We start from the raw sequence: 19989 nt of genomic DNA on the forward strand, positions 1-19989 counted from the left end.
TTTTTTTTTTTTTTTAATTCGGCTCGCTGATAATTTTTTTCTAAATAGAGGGCGCACTCATCCAATATGGCAGCTTGCAGGGAACTTCGCAAAGAACATGCCAAGGAATTTTTCGAATCGTTTGACACGGTTCTGTTCGATTGCGATGGTGAGTAGTTTAATAAAAGCCACACGAAAATGTTTTCACATGATGTGCACGATTGGTATAAAGGTTATTGGACTTGGAAAGAGGGAAATAATGTAGGCCTAGTAAATAGCCCAGGTGAACTCCCTTTCCTCCCTACGTTACGGACATGACGGAGGGAGTCCAGGGTATGAAGTGCTCAAAACCGGGCGAAAAAATTTATGACCAATACTTTCAATATTTTTACCTTGTTGGAGAAGCCAATTTTTACGTCGTAGTATTCTTTGTGTCCTGATCTATTGGGCCGCTGGGTTCAGGAATTCCATATGCGATGCTGACCGACCTTAATTTTTTTTTTCTTAATCAGGAAAATAAACTCTAAAGCAACGTTAAACTTGTACGTGTTTGTAGACTCTTTTCATCAGTTTCTCACCACCGAGTCTATTCTAGTCATACATGATGTACGTCCGTGCGGCGTGTAGTCTGGCTCCCTAGACCTGACAATTATTCTCGGCGCACATATCACGTCTGGTCTGGGAGCCAGACTATGCAGCATGAATATGCAGTGCGCACGCGCGATTTGCTTAGTAACCACCCTCATACGCACGCGCACTTACTTGAAGGCGCGGTCGCGTCGCTAATCCAATGACCGAGCCAGTTACCAGAAACATGTTTCGGCTTTGGTCATTGGTTGAGCGTTTTCGTGACGTCGTTGGCTGGAGTGACGTCACTGTTCCAACCAAAACTAAACAAATGAGGGCGCTAGCGTGCGTGCGTGCTTTCGTGGGCACGTACATGACGTACGACTCGGGAATAAAACTGATGAAAAGATACTACAAACACGTACAAGTTTAACGTTGCTTTAGAGTTTATTTTCCTGATTAATGTCCTGAACAATATCTTTAACTTTAAGATGAAATATCACTTTAAGATGAAAAATGCAATGTCACTTTTGTTTTATCGGTTCTGCATCACATCTCTAAAACTTTTAATACAAGCCTAATTAAAAAGGAAATTTGGGTAAACGGTGTTCTCCTCGAAATTTGACGTTTATTTCCTGGGTAAATAGGCTACTTCATCTTTGACGACAAGAACTGCACAATACCGTCTGTTATATCATGAAGTATTTAGTTTTTAACAATTTTGGAACAATTAAATCTCAATTAAGGAGTAGTTTTGCTTACAGTTTTATGAATATTTCTGTTTTAGATGTCATGCAAAAACCCAACACCATGGCACACCTGGAAAATTCGCGATTACAAGCCAATGGGTATTAATGCCTGTTATCGCGCGTCTAACCAATTAAGGCAAGTCCGCTCAATGCATTTTGTACTGGAGCTCAGAACAGTCGTTTATCCTGGTGTCTAGGATCCGTGTTCTAACTTGAGAATGTTTCGGTGATCAGGTGATCGTGTAGTGTTTGTTAAAATTAGAGTCAAGACTCAAGGGTGTTTTTTATTACTCAAAAATGACCGTTTCAAACTAGAGCAGACTTCTCTCAAAATAATGACACCTTTTTGGTAATTTTGAACAGTTTCTTGGGTAGAAATTATGATTTTCCTACGCGGTTCAGGGTTGGTGCCGTGTGATTCAATGCGCCTTGCGCTAGCGCATTCACGGTACATCGTGCGGTGATCGCCATCTTTATTTTCGTGTTTATTTTTGTCATTGTCATCGTCATTTTACCCCCAAATTTCCTTCAAAAATTCAAAACCCTGCCCTCTATCTACATGTATGACATATCTGCATGTTCTTAAAGTTGTCAACTAGTTAAAAAAATGGTTTAAAGTGGCATGATACATATTACAGACACGGCCTGCAAAATCTATTAGCCTTTCAGGGTCAACGTTACGCAGTGTTGTTGTTCATAGAACACACAGAGAATCAAATTTCTGGCCCCAAGTGGTCATTTCCTTATCACATTACAGTTTAATTGCATGGACTATGAAATGCAGGCAGTGTCCGGCATTAATCATTTTTGAAAATTAATTATTATCAATTTGCTATATCCACTTACATTGTAATTATACTGGAAAACAAATAATTTGACAGTACCATTGCAGTTTGCAATTTGATACAGTACTTAAATTTTGTCTGTTTCTCCCACACACACAGGGGTGATATGGGACGCAAACGATGAAATACCTGGCGCTAAAGACACCCTGAGAAAAATAAAGGAAATGGTGAGATCATTTAGCTAGGGCATTTACTAAACCTGGGCTTTGCTTCCAGCTCTGGCTTCATCTTTGGCACCAAAGTTATGTACACGTAGAGATGCCTAATGTCTTGACCATATGGAATTCTCCTGAGTCCTCAGCCTGATATATTAGGCTTTGACATTTTTGAAGCACAACATGGACCTATGCATTTTGAACTGGAGTTAGCCACAGGTCAGGGCCGAAAATCTGAAGAAGGCCCGAAAATCTGAAGAAGGCCAACCAGGGGAGAATCTGTGGTTTGAGAAACACTCTTATTTGAACACCATTGGTAAAGCTGGCAACATTGGTACAATGGAAAATAATGATGCCTCAAGCCATGTCGTCTGCAGTGGGAAAAGAGATTTATTAACCCAACTCCCTGGGCACTTTTGCTATGATGTATTAACCTCGACCCTGCAAAATCCTCCATCTGCCTAGCCGCAATCCTGCAAAATCCTCTGTTGTTTCTTGAATATGGTCCATGGAGGGGTGACCAATGCCGCAGTCCTGCAAAATCCTCCGGCAATGACTGTCAATATGTTGAGGCAGAGGCAGTGACATCCTGGAGCAGTGCAGAGGATTTCAAGTATAATCAAGGACTGAATTTATGCAAGGCTGAGCATAAACAATGCAAGGTCCAGCCCAACTTAACACACTGCGTCCTCCGAAAATCAGCAACGCGCTTTTGCCATGTAACCTCAATCCTGCAAATTCCTCCAATTTGCAAAAAGGATTTTGGAGGATATGGGATGGCTCTAAGGGTTAATATCAGCTATTCCGTACTTGCTGTTTTACACGCAATATTAACCCTAACCATCCCAAATCCTCCAAAATCCTTTTGCAAATTGGAGGAATTTGCAGGATTGAGGTTACATGGCAAAAGTGCGTTACTGATTTCGGAGTACGCACTATGTCAAGGTCTTGGGCCGGACCTTGTGTTTTATATGCTCAGCCGTGCATAAATTTAGTCCTTGATTATACTTGAAATCCTCCGCACTGCTCCAGGATGTCACTGCCTCTGCCTCAGCCTATTGACAGTCATAGCCGGAGGATTTTGCAGGATTCAGGCAGTGGTCACCTCTCCACGGACCATATTCAAGAAATAGGCCCTAATGGAGGAATTTGCAGGATTGAGGCTATATGCTATTTTTCCATGAGGCCAATTGAAGGATTTTGCAGGATTGAGGCTACATCCCAGCAAAAAAGCCCAGGGAGTTAGGGGTTAAATCAGATATGCTTTTCCTTTTTTTTTCTTTCAAGGGCAAGAGGATAATCTTCATCACAAACAACAGCACGAAGTCGCGGACTCAGTACGCAAAGAAGTTTACCGAGCTCGGTTTTGAAAGTGTGCCCAAGGTACGTGACGATTGTTTCATTTTCAAAGGCATGAAGCAACGTTTTTGCAAATACCTGGAAACGTACCTGCCATTTGATGAGAAAATCTGTGCTCAAAGTGAAGATAGGCAGTGCTGTGGTACTCGTACTCGGTACTCGTACTCGAGTACTACTCGAGTACTTTTTTTGGAGTACTCGTACTCGTACTCAAATGCTAAAGCACTCATACTCGAAATGACGGTACTTGTACTCGGGCAGCAAAGTACTCGTACTCGACATGTCGAAATTGTACTCGATCATTAAAGTGCTCGTACTCGAATAGCAGTACTCTGGGGGGGGGGGGGGGTGTTATAGCTTCCTTTACCATGGCCTTATTTTATCGATACTTTCAGTTTGAAATGGTTGATTGGCTTGTGGAATTATCGAGATTTCCTGATTTTCTACTGTGCAAGTCCGGACAAACACATTAACAGCTAGCTGTGAGTGGTTCTGTATATCAGTCTGACTGGGCCTGGGCCAATTACGCACAATGAACCATTTGTCGTATGGTCGTATTCGGAAATTGCGAGTACTCGTACTCGTACTCGGAAGTACTCGTACTCTGAAGTACAAGTACTCGTACTCGGAGACCCGTTCTTGTACTCAGAGGTACTCGTACTCGTACTCGGCAACCTAAGTAATCAGCAGTACTCGGTACTCGGAAAAAGTACTCGACTACAACACTGAAGATAGGACTGGTACCAAATACCCTGTGACATTATTCCGCCTGAAATGATATCAGCCGGAATAAAAACAAATCATTGAAGGTGGTTTAAAAAAATGTGCCAGTAGGCACAGTTTTACGTGTGATAGCAACAAGGACGGCGATTGACTTTTGATTGACTTGTGATTTTGACTTGTGATTTTGACTTGTGATTGACTTGCCATTGACCAGTGATAGACTTGTGTTTGACATGTGATTGACTTGTGACTGACTTTTGGTTGACTTGTGTTTGACTTGTGATTGACTTGTGATGACTTGTGATTGAATTTTGGTTGACTTGTGATTGAATTTCGGTTGACTTGTGATTGACTTGTGGTTGACTTGTGATTGACTTGTGATTGACTTGTGACTGACTTGTGATTGACTTGTGGTTGACTTGTGATGGACTTGTGATGGACTTGTGATGGACTTGTGATGGACTTGTGATGTGATAGGCTTGCCATTGACCTGTGATAGACTTGTGATGGACTGGTGATGGACTGGTGATGTACTTGTGATGGACTTGTGTTTGACTTGTGTTTGACTTGTGTTTGACTTGTGATTGACTTGTGATTGACTTGTGTTGGACTTGTGTTTGACTTGTGTTTGACTTGTGTTTGACTTGTGTTTGACTTGTGATTGACTTGTGTTTGACTTGTGATGGACTTGTGATTGACTTGTGTTTGACTTGTGATGGACTTGTGATGGACTGGTGATGGACTGGTGATAGACTTGTGATGGACTGGTGATGGACTTGTGATGGACTGGTGATGGACTTGTGATTGGACTTGTGATGGACTGGTGATAGACTTGTGATGGACTTGTGATGGACTGGTGATGGACTGGTGATAGACTTGTGATGGACTGGTGATGGACTTGTGATGGACTGGTGATGGACTTGTGATGGACTTGTGATGGACTGGTGATGGACTGGTGATAGACTTGTGATGGACTTGTGATGGACTTGTGATGGACTGGTGATGGACTTGTGATGGACTTGTGATGGACTGGTGATGGATTTATGATGGACTGGTGATGGACTGGTGATAGACTTGTGATTGACTTGTGATGGACTTGTGATGGACTTGTGATGGACTTGTGATGGATTTATGATGGACTGGTGATAGACTTGTGATAGACTTGTGATTGACTTGTGATGGACTTGTGATGGACTGGTGATGGACTTGTGATGGACTGGTGATGGACTGGTGATAGACTTGTGATGGATTTATGATGGACTGGTGATAGACTGGTGATAGACTTGTGATTGACTTGTGATGGACTTGTGATGGACTGGTGATGGACTTGTGATGGACTGGTGATAGACTTGTGATGGACTTGTGATGGACTTGTGATGGACTTGTGATGGATTTATGATGGACTGGTGATAGACTGGTGATAGACTTGTGATGGACTTGTGATGGACTTGTGATGGACTTGTGATGGACTGGTGATGGACTTGTGATGGATTTATGATGGACTGGTGATGGACTGGTGATAGACTTGTGATGGACTTGTGAATGACTTGTGAATGACTTGTGATGGACTGGTGATGGACTGGTGATTGACTTGTGATGGACTGGTGATGGACTTGTAATGACTTAATAACAATCTTTCACTTCTACAATTGTCGTCTTCCCAGGAGCGCATATTCTGCACGTCCTTCGCAGCAGCGCACTACCTGAAGGAAAAGCTGAAATTCCAAGGCAAAGTGTACCTGATTGGAGAAGCTGGTTTAGAAGAAGAGTTGACTGAGTATGGTATCAGCTACACGGGACCGGGGGTAAGTCCTGACAATATGCTAAGGATATACAGGTTACCAGCCATAACATGCATTATGTCATGTTATGCATAGTGTGACCGGTACTCGGCTTATTTTTGCTCGGCATGTAAATTTGCACAGGGAAGATTAGATATTTAAAAAATGAGCTTTATTTAAATTTTTGGTCAAATGTGGCCGTTTGAGGTGGTCAATTTGTCGCCAGAAAATCGGGGTAGGACGGGGTACTGTAAACACACATTTTTGTTTTTGTTTGTTTTGGGGTTTGTTTTTACCTTAGCAAATTACTCTTTTGTTCAAAGCAAATATCTGTGCGTAAGAATTCCATAAAATTGGCGCGTGTTCTTTTAACAATGTGTTGCCCTGGAGTTGTTAATGATATTCTCAGTGAACTGTATATGGACTTAAATGTCCTGAAACATCAATTTGAACTATTTATTGACGTAAATGTCCTAAAACATCAATTTTGAGCTGTCACATACAAAATTTGTTCTGAAAACTGGAGAATAATCAGCAAATGCGTGATATCCGATTGCAATTCAACCCCCTAATCTCAAAAACTTTAAAATGCCTAATTTTCATGTCATTTTCTCTTTTGTTCGATCAACAGCCTGATCCTGTTACTGGGATCCAGAAGGAATGGCTTCATATACCACTGGATCCAGAGGTAGGATACCGTACCTCCTACTCTCAAATCAACAATTCAGAGTATCATAGGCCAAGTTCGGGCAAGGACCATTAGTCGACTAGTGGTTGATTTGTGACATACCTTACGCCTGCGCACTGATAGCAATGTGCGAACGTCTCTAGTCAAACGCTGGTCAAAATGTCATCGCAAAACTTCTGGATCCTGGCTCTCTGCTAGCGTTATGAATGCCTGCGGCTATTGGTTACCAGCAACCAACCCTAGTAGGCTGGTTCCAAATAGTCGACTAGCGTAGTCAACCACCGTCGACTAGACAGAGTTCGGGCAAACGTTAGTTAACCATTGGTCAACTATAGTTCTTGCGCGAACTTGGCCATAGTTGTGACCTCGCCAGATTTTCTCATGTGAAGGGTTTTTGGGTTGTCAAATAACTGAAAGGCTTTCCGTACAACAGTAGCGATGAGTCTTGAGAGTGTGGTTGAGCATAGTCTAGGGGCTAGACATTGTAAATGGTTTGATATGTGATAACCCGCAGCACAGCCGCAATAACCTGCCGCCGCCGCGAGAGGGCGCTATCACGACCAACCAATATCGCCCACGGACTTGTCAGAACAACGTCTGGGAAACTGCTGAAATCTCCCCCCCCCCCCAAAAAAAAAATAAGGGGAAACTAGTGCGCATGCACCACTTCTGCAGGCAACTACGGTCCATTTTCAGTCCCACACATACATGTACTACACACAACAAAAGAGCTGACCAGTGAAGTTGCACAAAGGTCTTGCCGCATCTTTTATTGCACTGGAAGAAATTTGAGAGTTTGCTTCGGAACTACTATAATTTTTGTGAATTGCGCGCTGCATACATTAAGCCAAACAGGTGCGCGCGCATTACCCAACCAATACGAGTTTTCTTAGACATTGTTCTGACAAGTCCGTGGGCGATATTGGTTGGTTGTGATAACGCCCTCTCGCGGCCGCGGGTTATCGCATGTTGCTAGTTATCGCTAGACTAGGTTGAGCGTAGCCTTTAGTCAAGGCGCGCGTGTCTACCTGGACGCGTGGTGCCTCTGATTCTGGCACGAAAAAAGACCAGTCGAGTGGCGAAGCCACAAGCACCTTTACCATCTCGTGGAGCTAATCATTATTCCTTTTTTCAAGTAAACTGAATCATGCATGTATGCCGATATATATGAACCAATCACCAACAACAAGCCATTTTTGAGGTGATGACACGCGCGCCCTCGAGTGCGCGCGCCACACGCGTTCTTAAAAAAACAAGACGCGCACGCATTCACAACATGTCATGCATTATGCATGAAAATTTGTCTACCAAATCGGTAGACAAATGTAAAGAAAAATACAAGCCCTCTCCACGAGATGGTAAAGGCCCTCGCGGCTTCGCCGCTCGTGCTAGTCTTTTTACGTGCCAGCATCCGGGGTGCGTCACGTGTCCGGATAAGCGCGTGGGACTTGACTAAAGGCTAGGTTGAGCATGGCATGCAGACAGCTCAACGTCTTTCCTACACAGCACACTGTGACAGGTTTTGAAGGGCACAGCGTACTGGACAGAACCTCGTATTTCTCGAGATAAACCTCATGTCACCGGCTTTTTAATTTTGCATTCTCCCCTTATTTAGTAGTCTAAGGAATCCGCTTGCACACGAGCGTCTTTGATATTCGCGCAGATTTGGCAATCAATTATGCAAACAAGACTGAGTGAGCGGGCGTCTTCTATTGGGTCTTCCGTGATCCGTTGTTGTATTACAAAAACATGGTAGCCAAATTGACCAATCAACAGCTTAGTCCACATTTCTGATCGAAATGACTTCTCATTTTCGACTTCAATTGGCTGGCGTGCTGGGTCCCATTTAAATTTGCATGCAAGGATATATCTGACGTGCATAGTGTGGCTCTGCACACGTGAATGTCTGATCCACCGACTGCTATTTTAGAGGAGAATACAAAATTAGAAAGGGGGTAATATGAGATTGATCTCAAGATTTTACATGGTACCACGGGATATCCAGGGATGTGAATTTCAAGAGTGTTTCGATTAAATAGCAACCGCTGGCAAGGTTTTTTGTTGCAATGTTTGCAACGACATTATCAACTACGCGTCGGGTGGAAAGAAATCACTCGTATCCCATGTGAAACACCCAAAGCACATCAAAGCATGGCAAATACGGCGAGGTAACATGAAAATGCATGGTTCTCAAATTTGAGTACAGAAGAAACTTTATAAGAACAAGAGTACATTTTAACAAATGAAGGAACATTTTTCTTAAAATTAAAACAAATTCTGCTCCAAAATTTCAGAAGAAAGTGCCCAGTAATCGCCTCAGATTGCACCACAGAGCATCTAAAATTAAAAAATTTGCGCTTCGCACTCGCCCAAGTTTGCATTTCATGCATAAAATTTTCAGGTTTTTTGTCACAGACCAATCACATCCCTGGATATCTTAGGGTTCAACCTTGAGTTCCTTCTCTTTTCATGTGGCATTCTTCCCGTACTGAAGTAGGATTCTGCAGTGTGTGTGCTAACTCTTATGGCAAAAGTCTTCTGGGAATAATTGTCAGTGATCTCATTTTGGAATTGATCTATTGGCTTTTTCTACAACAGAAGCAGAAGTACTAACAGTAAGATGTGATAACAAAACTACAAATCAAGAGATACCTCAGTCTACTCTTTTATTAACCCTAACTCCATAGGCATTTTTGCTAGGATGCAACCTCAATCCTGCAAAATCCTCCAACTGCCTTCATGTAAAAGATTCATACAGTCTCAATCCTGCAAAATCCTCTTCTATTTCTTGAATGTGGTCCTTAGAGGGGTGACTGCCTCAATCCAAAAAAAAAATCCTCCAGCAATCACTGTCTACATGTTAAGGCAGAGCCAGTGACATCCTGGAGCAGTGCGGAGGATTTCAAGTATAATCTACATGTACAGTGTAGGCCTAAATGTATGCACGGCTGAGCATAAACAACACAAAGTCCGGCCCAAGACTTTGACACAATGCATCCTCCAAAATCGGCCACACATTTTGGCTATGTAGCCTCAATCCTGCAAAATCCTCCAGTTTGCAAAGATGATTTTTGTGGATTTGGGAAGGTTAGGGTTCACCGACAATCATTTATCCTTCAGTCTCATTCATTGTTCTGTTTTCACGTACGGCACACCGAAGGCGGCATGTCCAAGTCTCACTCAAGTCCATTTCAACCTAATATTTTTAGGCCGGACTAAACCCCATCATGAACATGTCATAATAACACTCTCTGTGATTAACTCATTTAGCTTGCACTCGTTTCAGTTTGCCGTGTCTTCCTTGTCATATTGTTGTTTTTTTTTTCCCAAACTTTCCATCCCCTAGGTTAGGGCAGTGGTCGTAAGCTACGACGTCCACATCAGCTATGTCAAAATTTTTAGAGCGGCCAGCTATCTGAGCGATCCCTCTGTCGCTTTTGTCGGCACGGAAATGGACGGTCGCAAGCACTATCCAGGGACCCATGTTGTCAAGCCTGGTAAGCCGCATGCCAAGCAAACCTAGTCGTTTACGCTTCTCTTCCCACCCCCTTCCTGTTTTTCCCAAAGGTAAAGGCGGTCTGCGTGGGTTTCGATCGCCGGTTCAGCTATTTCAAGATTCTCAGGGCCGCCTCTTACCTGAATAAACCAAACGTTCCTTTCTTGGGGACCAACGAGGACCAGAGGTTCCCCCCACATGTCGGGTACGAGATTGTTTTACCAGGTAAATGAAGATTTCAGCTCTAGGATTAGTTGTGCCGTGTGGCGCAGTGCATTAAGCGCTCGCCTCTCACCGCTATGGCTCGGGTTCGATTCCTGGCTCAAGTGAGTAGAGTGATTCGTTGATTCTCTCCTGTGCCACGAGGGTTTTTCTCTGCGTTCTATTGTTTTCCTCCCTGCGCAAAAATCAATACTTTTTGATCTGGCTGTACTCCGTGGAAAGACGTGGGTCATATGGCGGCTGCCTAAGATGCCTTTGGCTCGACCACGTAGCTGCGTCCTCAATTCAGCTTCTGCTGCGACAATAGACCTGTCTCAGCAGACGCTGTCTTGAAAATCAAAGCGAGGCAAATAACGCAAATGAGCATGGCGTCGTAAATAGTGTGTGCGGTGAACGAGTGACTCTCCCAAAGTTACAGTAGATTCACACTCTTATAAATGGATGGATAGCTCAAATTCCCCGAAACATCAATCAACATTCTAGGAGGACCACGTCTCATGGTATTTTGATGAAGGATCTTATAAATATAAAGCCCCAAACCAGTGGCCAAACTAAAACTTCCGTGTAAGTTTCAGCGTAGTAGCACCGCCGTCAGAGAAACATCAAGTCTTTCTATTTTCCGTTTTTCAATCCGCAGTGTGCTCTGAGTATATAAAGTATCCAAGAAACCAGGAACATTTGTTTACATGAATAGAAAGGGGATTTGTCAACTCTTGCTGGCATAGTTGAATGTTGGTGTTTGTTTCAGCGTACCCTGTGGGACTCGAACCCATGACCTCCTGCTTATCAGTGCAAATGTCTTAACCACTTGGCCACCAAGGTTGTCACATTCTGTCGAAAGTAGTTGATTGTCATACTTGCTTTTTGTTGGTTTCGAACCAGCTGACCCTTGGAAGCTCAGTGGCCATGCCAAACGTCATCTGCACTTGTAAGCAGGAGGTTCAGGGTTCAAATCCTTCCTGAGGTAACTTGTGAAATGTTTTACTTGAATCTCTGAAGCAGGGAGCATACAGTGCTCGGCACGTTATGTCTGTGAGGGACAGATCTCAGTATTAACATTTGCACATTGTGTTCCCACAGGTACTGGTTGCATCATAAATGCAGTAAAAACGGCAGCGTTAAGAGAGCCTTTGATCCTTGGGAAACCGGAGAGTTATCTGTTCGAGTGCATTCAACAGAGGTATGTTGATGTAATAATCAGGTTGATTATGTGTTGGGCTGGGTTGTGTTGGGTTGGGTTGGGTTAGGTTGGGTTGAGCTGGGTTTGGATAGGATAGGTTGTGCTGTGTTGGATGGGTTGGTCTGGGCCGAGTGGGGTTGGGTTGGGTAGAGTTGGGTTGAGGTGGGTTGGGCTGGGTTTGGTAGGGTTGGGTTGGTTTCGATTAGGTTGGGTTGGTCTGGGCTGAGTTGGGTTGGGAAGGGGTTGGGCTGGGCTAGGTTGGGTTGGAATGGGTTGAGTTGGGTTGGGTTGAGTTGGGTTGGATTTGATTCGGCTGGGTTGGGCTAGGTTGGGTTGCATTTGGTAAGGTTGGGTTGGGTTGGGCTGGGTTAATTGGGCTGGGTTAGGTTGGGTTGGGTTGGGTTGGGCTGGGCAGGGCTGGGCTGGGTTGGGTTGGGCTGGGTTAATTGGGCTGGGTTAGGTTGGGTTGAGCTAGGTTGGGATGGGATAGGTTGTGCTTTGTTGGGTGGGTTGGTCTGGGCCGGGTTGGGTAGAATTGGGTTGAGGTGGGTTGGGTAGGGTTGGGTTGGGTTGGTTTGGATTAGGTTGGGTTGGTCTAGGTTGAGTTGGGTTGGTCTGGGCTTAGTTGGGTTGGGTAGAGTTGGGTTGATGTGGGTTGGGTTGGGTTGGTTTGGATTAGGTTGGGTTGGTCTAGGTTGAGTTGGGTTGGTCTGGGCTTAGTTGGGTTGGGTAGAGTTGGGTTGATGTGGGTTGGGTTGGGTTGGTTTGGATTAGGTTGGGTTGGTCTAGGTTGAGTTGGGTTGGTCTGGGCTTAGTTGAGTTGGGAAGGGGTTGGGTTGGGCTAGGTTGGGTTGCATTTGGTAAGGTTGGGTTGGATTGGGTTGGGGATGGGTTAGGATTGGATGGACCCCTCTTTGACTAATCGTATACATTGGTATACAAATAATGAATGTTTATGAGTGCAATGGTGAGAATATTTTCATGAGTTGAAAGATTGAATGTTCCATTCAAGAAGGTGAAGCCGAATTTGAATGGAACATTCCATCTATCAACGAATGAAAATATTCTCACCATTGCACGAATGCAAAACATGTATTATTTGTTTTATATAATATCCAAGTAGGTCTTTGTCATTCGATTGGAGGATAAAACTTTAAGAACAAACAAAACTCACAAAATTATATCCACTACTTTTTTTCAGCTTGTTCAATGCTAACAAAGGTTTGAAATTAACATTTTAGGTTCTTAAAATAATGTAAAAAAATCTCATCAAGGCAACTGCATCCACTTCAAAGGCAAGTTTTGTGCTGCTAAAACGCATGATATGGTCTAAATAGCACAAAGATAGAGCTACGCCGGGCCGCTGTGCGTCAAGCTTAGCGTGCGCGACGTGCAATAGATCAAAGGGATGGGACAAAAATGCACGGTGAATGGAGCCAAAAATGCACGATTATGACGTAGGCCGTGCAATGGTTCGATTAATGAATGCCGCATGACCTACAATCGACCAATCAAATGACAAGGATTTACTTGGGTGTTATATAAAAGAAAATGCTTGCTAGCTCATCAAAATTTGCAAGCTTAATTGGCCCCAGACAATGTAAAAATTAAACAAAATGATTTTTTTTTTTCAAAATAATGGTAATACTAATACTTCTTGTGTCTCCAGCATCAAGGAGGTGGACCAGTCTCGGACCCTCATGGTTGGTGATAACCTCCACACAGACATCCCCTTCGGCCGTAACTGCGGCCTGAAGACGCTCTTAGTTCTCACCGGAATCTCCACCCTGGAAGAGGCGCGGCACTTCCAAGCTAGCAACTCCATCCACGATCAAAAGAAGGTCCCTAACTTCTATCTGCCTTCTATTAAAGAACTCGGGGAACTAATCGACAAAGTGCAATAGGCTTTGAATTTGTTTTTCTTCAATTAGAATTGAAAGTGAAAATCCTTGGGTTTGATAAAAAGCCTCTGCAAAATCTCTGACTTTGGTTTCCAGCTCCATTTTGCATGATTGTATGGGAGCTGTAATCAAGTTACCCATCGCTGTGGTCGCCATCTTGGTCTGGCTCCTGGAAACCAACATATTCTCAATGTGCTGAATCTCAAGTGCTTCTAACAGTTACCACTCTTAAATTTAGTCACAGTACTTACAGCTGTGTTAAGTGACATATAACAGAAAGCTTTGCTTCACAGCTCCTTTTGGCACTTAAGTACGTTTCTTTATAATTTTTTTTATTTTTGTTTAGGTGGTATGATATTTCTCATCCAAAGAATAAGGTGAAATTGTACTGGGGAACAGGTAGGGGTGTGGGTGTTGAATATTTAATTACTCGTGATAAAAGGGGTTTTGGTAATTATTATTTATAGCGTGTATAGAGGCCACATTCAATGTGTGCAATTTCTTTCTTTTGTTTTGGTTTCGGCCAAAAAAAAAGTCTCCGGTTTCTGGTATGGAGCTTGCCCAAAAAGTGGTGCGGCGATGCTGCTTTTTTTTTTTTTTTTTTTCCTTCAAATGTCGGCTGGTTACTGCAAATGGTGCCCGACTAACTTTAGTGCAAATATATGGGAGTCCAGAGAGGCCTAATAAAGCTTATGCTCGATCGTAACCCCATCTTAAAACACGTTAAAATTGTGCAGCAGCAGGATTCCAGTAGTCAAACCAGTGAGTTTGGCGGTTTTGAGACATCATCTTTCATTGAAAAAAAAACTTTTTCATTTTGCCGACGCGCATGGCTACGGTGACGCACGCGCATACCAGAAACCAGAGACTTTTTTTGGCCTTAGGGTGTATTTAGGGTGTAAATTCCACCCCAATCGAAGTGTCCTTTCTTCTTGTCGATGCATATATTTTGTTTAAAAGGAGGCATGAACTTTTCCTCGGATCAGCTGCTTCCTCGATGTTCACTTCACACTTATGCCATTAAGAAGTAAACATTAATAAAGTATTGTAAAACTTGGGAATTTTCTCTTTTCTCGGTTAATTCCCGGTTGCATGCATGTGATAGGCCTAGTTATTTCAGTTTGAAATTTCCTGTGACACTTTTTCCAAACACGTGATACATTTTCCGAACAAAATCCAAATTTTTCTTGTCTTTTTGGAAATATTTCCAGAAGTACTTTTGTCTTTTAATTAATATTGGACACAGTTATTGTCAATTAACGATTGTACAGTACATAACTTCATTATGTCTTCAAAATATTGTGTTTCTTGGTTTTTTTCATTGAAATGGACATAATTTCCTTTCTTTAAATATATATATATCAATGGTCTAAACTTGTATAACGCAAACATTTCTAAAATTATGCTCACATATATAAACGGATTTTCCAGTGTTATGTTTTCAGTTCTTTTTTTTATGCTCGCATTGAAGAGAAAAAATTAAATCGGAGTTATTTTAAGAAACAATTCCTAAAGTCATTTGGTTCTCATTATTGTATCAAAACATACGCGCGCCCTTTTGTAGTGAAATGTCTCTCAATGCCAAGTAGACCCGGTGTCGTATGGAATTTGGATTCTGATGAAATCTGGTCTCTTTTAACTTATATGGACTCTGATTCTGACACATAATTATGTTCACTAAGGCATGCGCAATACAACCAATGTTTCCTTATTTCATAGAGTTCAAGATTACATCACACTGGCCCCTTCCGAATGTAAAGTACAGTACTTTCCTCCTCTAGATACAGGTCTAGACGAATCTTTGCACGTGATCATTGTCACGAGGCCCTCTTCAATGGAGAAACATTGCACACGCTATTGTACAAAACAACTGCCCTGTGACGGATTATCTCAACAATAGCATAATGCTTTCGCCATTGAAGGGGACCTTCGTGATAGAATTGCTAGCGTGCCCGAATTGGTCTAGTCATTGACTTTTCGGACTCACAGTGTCCAAATACCTATGCCCAGTGGCGTAGCGGGGGGGGGGGGGACGCCCCCATAAGAACTCATCGCCACCCCCTCCAGTCATCCCCCCACTGGAAATGAGTTAGTCCTATAAGTGACCATTGTTAACGAGTTTAACAGAAATCCCCCCCCCCGTAACATCCAGCAGCCCTGTCACCCCGCCCCTCCCCCGTGGTAAAGAGCCCTAGGCTACACGCGCAACTGCCCTTACCGCCTTTAAAGAAGTATAACTCCATTCTTACAGTTGTTTTCCAGTTCTGGCTGACCTTTTGATTATAGGATCGGAATTAGAATTTGTGTTTTATATCAAATGACGTGACCGGAAAATGTATGTCATAATTCGTAAAAACAACGGAAAAATCAGGAATCAAAATCCTAAATGTCAAATTTCCCGATAAACGTGACACTGTGCATGCTAACAGCCTGCATCCAACCCGAAAGAACACACGTTGTATGTCTCAGTTTATCACATAAAAAAAAGAAGATAAATTTGGTATTGATGATGCACGTCAGTTAATTTACATGAGTTTAGGTCTAATCACGAAATTATCCGGACTGACACGTATACGGCTTTCCGTGACGAACACCGATAAATGCGTACCAAATCCATCAACCAAAATGTCACCCCGTGTAAAGTTGCAGTTTTGTGCCCGTGCTTGTTTGCCTGAAATTTCTTATTAACTTTTTTTTCATGACCATGGGTTTTGTTGTTGTTTTATAAGTAAAATGCAAACTTTACACAATCAGATTTTTTTGCCAGGGCTCGCCAGTTCAAAATGGGAACGAAGTAAAAGATCTGAGTGTTTTCAAATTGCATGCCATTTGTAATTTATTTGACATTTTCTTATCAGACTTCACCTGAGACGTAGGAAAATTGTAAACCAAAGGGAGCCAAAGGGGGCCATGACCCCCCCCCCCCCCCCCCCCACGAAACCATTTTTTTTTTTTATGTGACATCGCAATAAAGGCAGGCAATGAGTACACCACCATCTTTTCCTCAAAAAAACATTGGTTAAAGTGGTCAGAAATAGCCTCAGATCGCACCACAGAGCATCTAGAATCCAAAAAAATGTCGGGGCCCTTAAGCGGGCCGCGCCCCGAACCCCACGCCGTAATTTGTTGACCCACTTTTTTGGGGACCAAATTTTTTTTGGCCCCCTCCAAAATTGTGTTCTGGATCCGCCCTTGTTGTGATATGGATAGCAGCTGGACGGCGTGGGATTGGCAAGCGCTCACTTGGCGTGGTCTGAAGGGGAGGGGATGTATACACATGCATTATTTATGAGCAAGTAAGTAAGATTTGAGGCTTTGCATGGTGGAGATACTAAATAATGAAAGGTTTGCAGGAACACCATGTGCGAATAATTTCTCAACTGAGAATGGTTCTGAAAAGAACCAGAGGTATAAACATTAGTCAATGTTATCTTACAGAAATATCAAACTGTATTATCATAGCTGTATGGATTACGGAGCGAGTGATTTATTTACATATTTGATCAGAACATTAAAAGTTATAAGTGTTAAAGCGAATCGGAAACGAAGCCGAGCTTTGAAAAAAGGCTGTCAATGTCGTCATGGTGTTTTTTTGCCACGGAGGCTGCCTGACCTACAATTTAGACGTGAGCGTCGGGAATAATTGTCAGGTCTAGGGAACCAGACTAAATTAATGATTACTTGCTCATAAATATGCATAACATGTATGTGCATCCCTCCCCTGGAGACCACGCCTATTTTGTAAGCATTGTGCGGCATCCAACACATTGCGCATCGGCTGATTAGCATAACTTCCCCCTCTTCTTGTTGATTCCTCTTTTTGATGAATGGAACGGTCCGTGATCACTGCCTGTTGATTGATGCGCGGTGAAATAGTTATGAAATTAAGTTTGTTTAAAACCTGCCGTCGCTCTTAAAATATCAGATCTGACGCGACGCGCACTGAGATGCTTGAGTGCTGAACTTCATTCAGCAGCAAAAAAATGTTATTTTACTAGCGTGTATAGATTAGCCTACCGATTGATCATGCTACTGCCGAGTTTACTGGGGACTTTCTTGGTGCTAGCGGGCCACGGATGCTTCTCTGCCGTGGACGCGCGCCCTGCGGCTCCCCTGCACATCGGCGGGCTGTTCCCGCTGTCGGAAAAGGACGGCTGGAGCCGTTTCTTCGGCTACAGTGCTCTGGTGGGTGCGAAAGGAGCGATCGTGGACATCAACAACAGAAGCGATATTTTACCGAACTACACCCTTGTGCTACACGTGGCTGATACTGAGGTATTTGCTTTCCATACATTTTGTTTCATTCCAATAATAACGCCACTCGAAATCCAAAGAAAAATGCTCAAAACCTAACCTGTTGAAGTTTCAGCTCAGCGGATTCAGCAAGCCAGACGGAATAAATTCACGGGGAGTATAGTACCAGTTTGCCAATCCAAGTAAGCCTTTTGACAATAATTCGGGAGGATTATTTGGGATAACTGTGCACATAATTCTATACGCCTTTAAAAGTTGTTTAAAATTGTTGTTTATAAGTTGCGCAGTTGGCCTAAAAGGCAAATGTAAAAAAAAATAACCCAAAAAAACCCACCAGTTTCTCGTCCACGCCCGCTTCTTTGTTTCCCCCTGCCGTCTCCTTTTTTACATTAATACATTTGCAATACATTTTGCACATAACAATTGTCATATTGTCTTTTTACTTGTTTCCAACGCAATTGTATAGTTATGTAGAAAGGGTTATGGCTCCTTTGGACACAATTTTGTATCAGGAAAATAGTCGAGAAATCTGAAGAATCCCTCCACCATTTTGGAAAATCCGCCGTCTTGGGAGGGGAAAATGAAAAAAAAGTAAGGTCGGACGAAAAACTCATTTTGTTTATTACTCGGCCATGTCGGCCTTGTAGCACTTTCGTCTCCATCCATCCCTGTAGCCGGGGTTCGAATCCCGGCAGACCCGACAGGCGAATGAGCATTTCATTTTGCAAACTAATTATGCAGGTTCATTCATTTCATTTGGGTGGTAAATTCCTCAACTCTAAATCTGAACATGAAAAAAAATTGTCCCTATAATTCCAGACCTGCCTTCCCTTTCTTACGTGTTAACTAGTCCGTCAGGCGTAGGCCTACCATATGCACTTATGAGAAACTCGTAAACTGCGTTCCCCAGTAATTAAAAACAAAATATCGAGAAAGGGTCAGGTATACTCGAAAGCACTCGATAGCAGTCTGTAAACCTGATAAAACTGAAAAGAAAAAGTGTCTTAATTCCTTTCTCCTCGTTCTTACGTGCTCTAGCTTGACCGTAAGGTGTATAAAGTGCCCGTTCTGAGGATCTCTTTAAGAGAGGATGAATTAATATCCTCAGTAATTGAAGAAACGAAATAATCAATGAAAGGCCACTTTCATGAAAAAGAAAGTAAATTAGAAAGCATTTACTCTGTAAACCTGATTTGATCTGGTACAGTGGAACGTCGCTATACCGAACACCGCTATACCGAACATTCGGCTATACCGAACATCATCCTTGGCTCCCGGTACGGTTTTAATGTACAAAACGTATCGAACATTGTTGTTGAAAAAAGTCAACAGATTAACAACAAATCTACCGGTTGTACATTAAACACTATTGGGCCACTTTTAATTCCCGAACATCAAACGACCCATAGTTACATCGTGTTTGAATGTTGAAGAGCGATAGATGGCTATTATTTCCCCAAGGAATAAAAGGGAAAAACCACCCGTTGCTTAAGTTTCCCGACGACTCCTCGTGCGGCCGCGGAATGTGAGAAATGCCAGTTCCACTGCATTGCCCACACACAGTTCAGTGTGGATTTTAATTTATATGAAAGAGTGAAAGATCGAAATCTATCGGCGTACGTGTTAAAGAGGGTCGTTCCATAATTCAAGAATCATCAAGAGTCTTGATAGCATCCGCACTGAATTGCATGACCTGGCTTTTAATTTGAAGCCCATGGGTTTGCATTGCTATACCCTTAAATATTTTTAAAAGAACGCGTTCTTAAAAAGAACATGTCATCGAAAATGAATTTAGAACTCGAGAAATGTTTGTCATTTTGCAAAAAAAAGGACCTGGATTAATTTTAGAAATCTTAAAAAGCATCTACTTTGATACACGAATGAGATGTGTCTTTAAAAGAGCATTGTTTTTCCACTCATCTGAAAACAAGAAGAGAATTACTGAAATTGATCCGTGTTATCAGAAGTTATGCATGTTTTACTAAGAGAACCTATTTTTATAACCGTACATGCATGGAATGCCATTGGAAGCTATTGAGCTGAGTGAGAATTACAGATTTCACACAGGCATTCAAATACAAATGAGATTT

At 42.6% G+C, this 19989-nt stretch overlaps 1 protein-coding gene across 2 annotated transcripts; it reads left to right on the forward strand.

Annotated features, from left to right (window-relative positions):
- Positions 1-26: 26 nt before the first annotated feature.
- On the forward strand, positions 27-13975 carry LOC119726138 (glycerol-3-phosphate phosphatase-like). Of its 2 annotated transcripts, none has more exons than XM_038197761.1 (8): positions 27-148; positions 2240-2307; positions 3583-3678; positions 6042-6182; positions 6790-6846; positions 10193-10343; positions 11645-11744; positions 13414-13975. In XM_038197761.1, the coding sequence occupies exons 1-8, from the start codon at positions 67-69 to the stop codon at positions 13646-13648; spliced, it is 930 nt and encodes a 309-aa protein (XP_038053689.1). In that variant the 5' UTR covers positions 27-66; the 3' UTR covers positions 13649-13975. The 2 variants fall into 2 exon arrangements, with proteins under 2 accessions (XP_038053689.1, XP_038053683.1); XM_038197755.1 differs by lacking the exon at positions 10193-10343 and adding an exon at positions 10414-10567.
- The last annotated feature ends 6014 nt before the right edge of the window (positions 13976-19989 follow it).

Source organism: Patiria miniata, unplaced genomic scaffold (genome assembly GCF_015706575.1).
Source record: "Patiria miniata isolate m_02_andy unplaced genomic scaffold, ASM1570657v1 HiC_scaffold_1, whole genome shotgun sequence".
NCBI lineage: Eukaryota > Metazoa > Echinodermata > Asteroidea > Valvatida > Asterinidae > Patiria > Patiria miniata.